The 7,018-nt window shown below is 37.3% G+C and overlaps 1 protein-coding gene across 1 annotated transcript in view; it reads left to right on the plus strand.

Moving 5' to 3' along the window:
• The window catches only part of LOC128741864 (T-box transcription factor TBX1-A), a 67,419-nt gene extending 66,206 nt beyond the window's left edge, over positions 1 to 1,213 (plus strand). The window contains exon 7 of the mRNA XM_053837967.1: positions 687 to 1,213. Within this exon, the coding sequence (XP_053693942.1) occupies positions 687 to 1,213 (527 nt within the window). The remainder of the gene's footprint in view (positions 1 to 686) is intronic.
• Positions 1,214 to 7,018: the final 5,805 nt, after the last annotated feature.

Genomic DNA, 7,018 nt, shown 5'->3' on the forward strand with positions numbered 1-7,018 from the left:
AATTAAACTCGGTAATTTATAACATTATCTGCAATTCATTGCCGCCGAACTAAGTCAATCAATCCAATTTTTCACAATCATTTTGCAAGAGATGTCATTTTTCTTTAACAGAAAATTATCAAACATACTTAATTTTTACACGTTATCGCGATTTTTTAAAAAGGACAGTGAACTCGAACGCTACTAGGTACTAGTGTTTTAATATTCGCATAGCATTATATTTTTTAGAGTCCTTTGGCGGTCGAAACGCTTTGAAATAATAAACGTCAATTGAAAAAAAAATCATTTCCAGCAGCAGCGGCAATGTTACGTTTCTTTGGTTTCTAAAGAAAATAAATTTAGTGTTATACCACTTTGTTGACAGCCCATAATCCGTTCAATGTCGTAAGGATTTTTATTAAGTGCTTTCTCGGGTATTTTTATCTCCTTTTGCGCATCAGTGATGAAAACATAAAACCTTCATTCACACTCTTCTGCTTACCACTTTTACTATAAGCGGCACAGTCGTGTGTCTTTCAGCAATACTTTGTACAAATGGTAATTCATTCAACTCTAGAAAAAACACACTTTTTACATGCCTCGGGCCACCATGTGTTTAAGCCTCCAGCACGTGACTTACTCTCACTTTCAGTTAATGGGCAATATAACCGCAAATGCATGACTCGCTGTCTTTTTTTTATTTTCAGAGGAATCCGAAACAGCAAATACAGCTTCGATGACAACAACGGCGGTAACGCCGATGACAGGTCCCGCAATATCCCCCAGTTCTACTGGCAGCAACGGTGGAACACCTACAACCAACGGAGGCGGATCGAGTGGTCTCACTAGCGGATCTGGCATGTTCCAGGCTGCCTTAGTAAGTCCGTCAACAGGTCTGTCGCCGTATGCTATCAGTCCGCACACCAATCCGACAATACTAGGCCAGCCATACGCAACGGAACCGAGCGGTTTCGGTCCGATTTATCATCATCATCATCACCATCATCACGGTCACAGTCCGCTATCAACGCACCACGCAACCTATATGAGTTCCTTTGACAAGTACGATAAATACAAAATGGCATCGACAACTCCGCCACATCACACCAACCATCCGGTATCGGCCACACCCACCTACAGCAGTCATTATCAAGGATTCTACGGAACACCCACCAGCACTCATCATCAGCTGATGAGACAGAACAATAGTTGTATAGACTATGTGCAGAGATAAAAATTGCGACAAATGTTGCCAAAGATCATTGTAAATAGTTGAATGTTATGCTTAAGAATACGAAAACATGCTTGATTTAAAAAAACGAATTAAATCTCTACAAAAGAACCCAAAGATCAAAGTGCCGTAGGTTAAATTGACGTCTGTAACTTATTTCACTAATTTATATTTCTCTCCAGGTGCCATAAATAATAAAATAATGCAAACAAATAAAAATTCGTTTGAATCTGAATCAGCTCGAGTATTGAACAGTCCTGTAGGATCATTTTAACGTAGATACATTGTTCACATTCGGTAGGACAAGTTGCCGTTGCAAACTCTTAAAAACGACATAAAATTCTTGTCCAGGAATTCCGGATACGACCTTGCAGTACTAGGATTACGAAACTCCTGTCATTTTTTGCCACGTCTCTCGATGACCACTTTGGAGTCCATTTAAAACAAGCCGAAAAAGCAGCTGACTTTGAAAAGTGGAGGTTGAGCTGATTGAAGACATGTAATTTTGAAAATTTGAAGTATATGTATTTCAATCTCTAGCATTAATGGAAGTTTTCTTTCATTTTAAAATGAAACTTTAGAAAATTTATTTGAAATTTGTACAAATGCTGACCGCGACTACGCTTGAAGTGGTTTATAGAAAGAGTTTATAGAATAGTAGTCCAAGCCAAAGGATTAATTAGTCAATATACTCGTCTTTTAATTTATCCATTATATCCCGTGATATGTCCCAAATTGCGCCGTCTTTTTGAAATCACACATCGGACAGGTCGATTGCTAATATTTGATGCAAAAAAGTGCTGCACAGTAGTGCCTCTAGCGCCCAACCTTGCCATTTGTCGGGTCAAGGGTATTTCTATTCAAATCCCTAAATTCCCTTAATTTTTATATATTAATTTACATTCATATATATTAATATACATTCATAACTTCTGATTACAGAGTAAATAATAATAACTGTCAGTGCAGTAAATGTTCACAAAAATAAGACGCATGCAAAAATTTTAATTTTGAGTGTTGTATTTTGTGTAAAGTTTATCCAAAATATTTGTCTTAAACTAGTCGCATTCAGATCTTTCTCCGTTTGCTTTAATTATCAGTCGCAATCGTTGTTGAAATTTCAGCTGGCACGCACGATATCCTAAAGCATTTCATTCCAATTCTTCTCCAAACGTTACTATCCACAGTCAATTCTTTAGTGCTTCCTAAGTTGCTTATTATATAATCCCCTGCATAGAAGTCGAAAGGATTAAAATCAAACGAAAAAGCCACACCTTCGAAGAAATAAAATCCAGAAAACTATCCTCACACCGAGCCTTGTAGCTTTCGTCTGGTGAGACGGTGCAGAATCTTGTTGGAAGCAGCAAGGTGCATTCTTGTTATTTTTTTACGGTTAAAAGCAAATGGTTCTTCAAAACATTACCGATGTAATATTTAGTGTTGATTTAACACCAGATTCAATGAACAGCAATGGAACCGCCTTCAAATTTTTGGAGGAATATCCCCATATTATCACCCTGGAAATATTCGGGAAACTTTGAAAAGCCTATTTGTCCCGAAAAATATCAAAAATATGTGTTACATATATCCGGTTATTTTGTTAGTTGTGGTGATTGTGTAGCAGGAACATTTTTTCGTCCGAAAACAGAATTTCACAATCACCTTCCGCTTGAGTAACTGCCGACATCTTTCAACTCTTACAACGTTCTACCTTTCAGTCAAACCGTGTACCGGTTGTTTTTTGTATGGAATCGATCGAAGATCATCTTTCAATCTTTCTTTCTTCATGGTTGACTGCGAAGTTTCTACTTCCCAGTCCCTTGGCAATCTTACGTCCAGACTGATCTGGTCTCCGTGCAATTCAAATTTTCAAAACCAAACTTATCACAAGTTCCCTTTTTGCGTCCATAATTACCACGACTCTTAACGAATGAAAATTTAAAACAAACTTGCAAACTGTGTTGACATTTGAATACACTCTAAACCAAAAATATGCATCTGTGATTAATCCATTTTTAAATAAATAGGTACAAAACACGCTGAATGTAATTCAATTAAAAAAAAAATTTCTTCTTTTCTTTAATTTCAGTGGTCCAGAATTGTAAAAAAGCGAACATTAGCATATGGGTAAGAAAATGCTTAACATTTCAAGGGTAGTGTCTTTGGAGAAGTTTATTGGTAAAACACACTACAATAAGCAACTTTGCTAAATATAGTAACTATCTATCTCTTACTGGTTGCGAAATATGATGTGTATAAAAAGAGTGCTCAAAAATTATGCTCAATAACTACGCACACGACTTTTTTATTGCTTTCAAAGGTTCTACAAAATTATTCAGTATGACAAGATACATACTTTCTCTGAAGACTGTTTGTCGCTAGGATGCATATTTAATGAGTTTTCGATTTCTGGCAACTTCGCGCAAACCAACAACTTTCATAGAAAAGTACTAAATTTGGTCCAGAAAAAAAATTCGTTAAGAGATCTCCGAACCATCCTCGAAAAAAATGTATTTCTAATATTTTATCAATCAACCTTTCTCTTTGAGCCTTATGTGCAACAGTAGACTGATGAAACCTCGTTCTACAATCATCTTGTAATTAAAGTTGATAATCCTCAGGGCAAACTTCTGATACTCAATCACGCTAATTAGCTAGAATCAAGCTCTAATTGGTGCATATTACCTTAACCGTGACACTTATCACCGAACCGTGCGGTGTGAGACAGAGTCGTGAGAATTACAACAGAAGCAGCATACTGCCGCAGCTAGCGCAGCCCCAACACATGCATACGAGCTGTCAAGCCGTAATTGATTGGCTCAAACCGGCGTGCGGGTGCGGTGTCGGTCGCTTGTTTATTATGCTGCTATATTCTGTCGGCCCTCTCCACAGTGGGCACCTTCCTCCTGACACCTACTATAGGAAGAAACTGATCACTGATCGTCTGCCGATGCTGACAGCCAGCGGTGCGGATGACTGTAACCAGATGCGAACGTTACTTGCCCGACGTCGCCCTCCGCATACAGTTGTTTAGTTCCGAGACGCATCAGTGTCAATCATAAAGTCACTTTTTGGACTGCCGCCCTATTGTAAAGTAACTTTCGGAAAAACCACACAGAAGAGCACTGCATACTGTAACAAATTGTAGAATAACAAAATGTTCCCAAAAAGTTCTTGTTCCGTTTGTTTTTCACTGATTAATTTTAGGTGCTTTCAAAATTATTAATTTCTAACCCACTGATTTTTTGACAAGAGATAATGTACAAGTAATGTGGAAAAATCCTACCCAGCACTCGTTCACCAGACCTCCCACAGAAGTGTTTTTGAAAATCGATTAGCCGAACCTCTCAAGTTCTGTTGTAAAACATGTTCGTTTGTCCTTTCGCCAGTCTGGTTCATATTTCCATGTAGCGCAGCAGGAATTCGTTTCGAGTTGAACTCCTTTCCAAAGCAGTGTAGTTCACTTGAAAGTCAACATCATGACAGGAGAAATGCATAAATAATGTGCAACTTCGCTGGCTCTACATATGCGTGCGCATTTGTTTAACATCCGCCATAATCTGTTCCCATCATCGAAGGGTTAGAATTGACTCAGAAAGGTTATCCTGGGTACATGACAATTTTAACACCACTTTACTTTTGAAGTTACACACCGTTTGCCCTTCTGAAGTGCAGATGCACTTTTCCGCTCCTTTCTGTGTGCCTTTTCCTCGGGTGGTGGGTTACGGTTCGGGAAATTTATTGCCCATTTCCCATTTTCGAAAGCATAAATTTGTATAGCAATGTGGTCCCGGACATTTATCTTTTCTTCTTGCCAAATGCGCCATACAAACGGGACGCGGCTGGGAGCATCGAAAGTTGAACTTAATAACGAATGATGGTTTAATGTTTCAGGTCACCCACAGCATCCAGGAAGAAAAGGCAAAGAGAATGCTGTGTAGATTTGGTATTCTCGGGAGCATGACAAATGGGCCGAATAAATGTGTCAAAATAAACCATAAATTATACACGTTCCCATATGTGAGTGAAGTATTCGAACTACAACCGTTTGTTTTTGTTTTTTTATATATACCTACATTTGTCACAACTTTACGTGTTGATAACCACACTGCCAGCTAGTGATGACAGTAACATCCTTTTCCTTAGTATTTAAGTGAAACCTACCGACTTTCGGTAATGTAAGTATTTTTTTTTTTTGTAAATACCTACTAAAAATGTTTTTGAAATATTTTTATTTCGGAAACATTGATCAGTGAACATCATTCTATCATTGCAAAAAAGAGAATAAAAAATTGGGGGCGAACGAAAAAGAATCACAGAGTCTCTGGGATTCCTCGCATTAGCAACGTGCGTGGAAACTGGAAACGTACAGAATGCCTTACATTTCTGCGATTTTTAAAATACAGCAGTCCCACGTGAAAGAGATAACTATTTATACTAAGCGTTACCTACGTTTACGATAGGAGAAAACCTGCACCTTCCACAGAATTTCGTCCCATTTAGACCCAAAAAACTCTTTTAAAAAGTGCGTATTTATTTTATGAGGAATTGTGTTTGAAAAATCGTATCTCGAAAACTATGGTTTGCTCCAAAATTATGTATAAGCATGAATTGTAGAAAATTGATTTTTTAACAACTTCAAACATTTTAAACATTTAAACAGAAATGTGTTTGGTCCGCCCTCAGAAAAATGTGAATATCTCAGCGAGCGTTTAAACAAACGTCCATACTGTCTTCGGCATAGCTGTTTGTCATAAAATTTCCCATCTATAGGATAACTACGCTGCTGTGAAATTCTATTCGATACTCTGTTTCAGTGTTGGACACTGACATTTATTTAAAGGGTTATAAGGTACCCCGGGGCAAGTGGGAATACGGGGTAAGTGGGAACGGAGCTTATAACTCTCTTCAAACTCATTTTCTTCAACCGAACCTTTCTAGAAATGAAAGATACAACTGAAACGCATGCATTAAAATTATAGATTATTTATAACAGGCATTCCAAACATCAAACTTTAAATTTGAGTGTTATAAGCGTTGTAAGTTTGACGCACCTTTCTATAAATGATATTTTGGCCACTAGCTTTACGTAAAAGTACATGTTTTTCTGACAGTAGGTAAACATAATGAGTGTATTAACAAATTACACCCGAAAACTAGTTGTTTAATTTGACAAACGGCATTAAAAAAAATGGGTCGAAATAAGGACGGTACTTCAAAGCACCCGGGGCAAGTGGGACCTATTAAAAATAAAGTGTTTCAGCACAAAACTTCCTGTCTTAATACATTTTTTAGATGAACTACCGAACATTTTCAGTTCAATTACATAATATTTATACCAGTAAAGCTTTAAAATAAAACCGAAAAGAACTAAACCAAGGCGCCCCAAAAAAGGAGCCGATATGCACAGCTTGTAAGGGAACAAACAGTTTGGTCACATTTTGGTTATACCTAAACAATGTTAATTGAATTTGGAAAGGCAAATTTGATATAATTAAGCAAATCTGCAACTGGAATTGGAACAATAAAGTGTTGTGGTTATTATAGCGTAACTATCTCGTATGAGTAGCTCTACCGAATTGGGCATGGTAGAACAAACAGATTATAGTCGTATTTTCGAGCTATTAAACAATGGTTAATCCTAAATTACGTCTCGCAAGGATTGGATACAACGACATGTTCAACTAAATTTCAGTACAATAAAGCTTTACAGCGTAATTGCTCACGATCTGTGTTTTATAATTATTATATTATTATAAAGTCGCCCGTTGTGATCTGATTTTGTTACGCTATTTTTGAATGAACCCT

Source organism: Sabethes cyaneus, chromosome 3 (genome assembly GCF_943734655.1).
Source record: "Sabethes cyaneus chromosome 3, idSabCyanKW18_F2, whole genome shotgun sequence".
NCBI lineage: Eukaryota > Metazoa > Arthropoda > Insecta > Diptera > Culicidae > Sabethes > Sabethes cyaneus.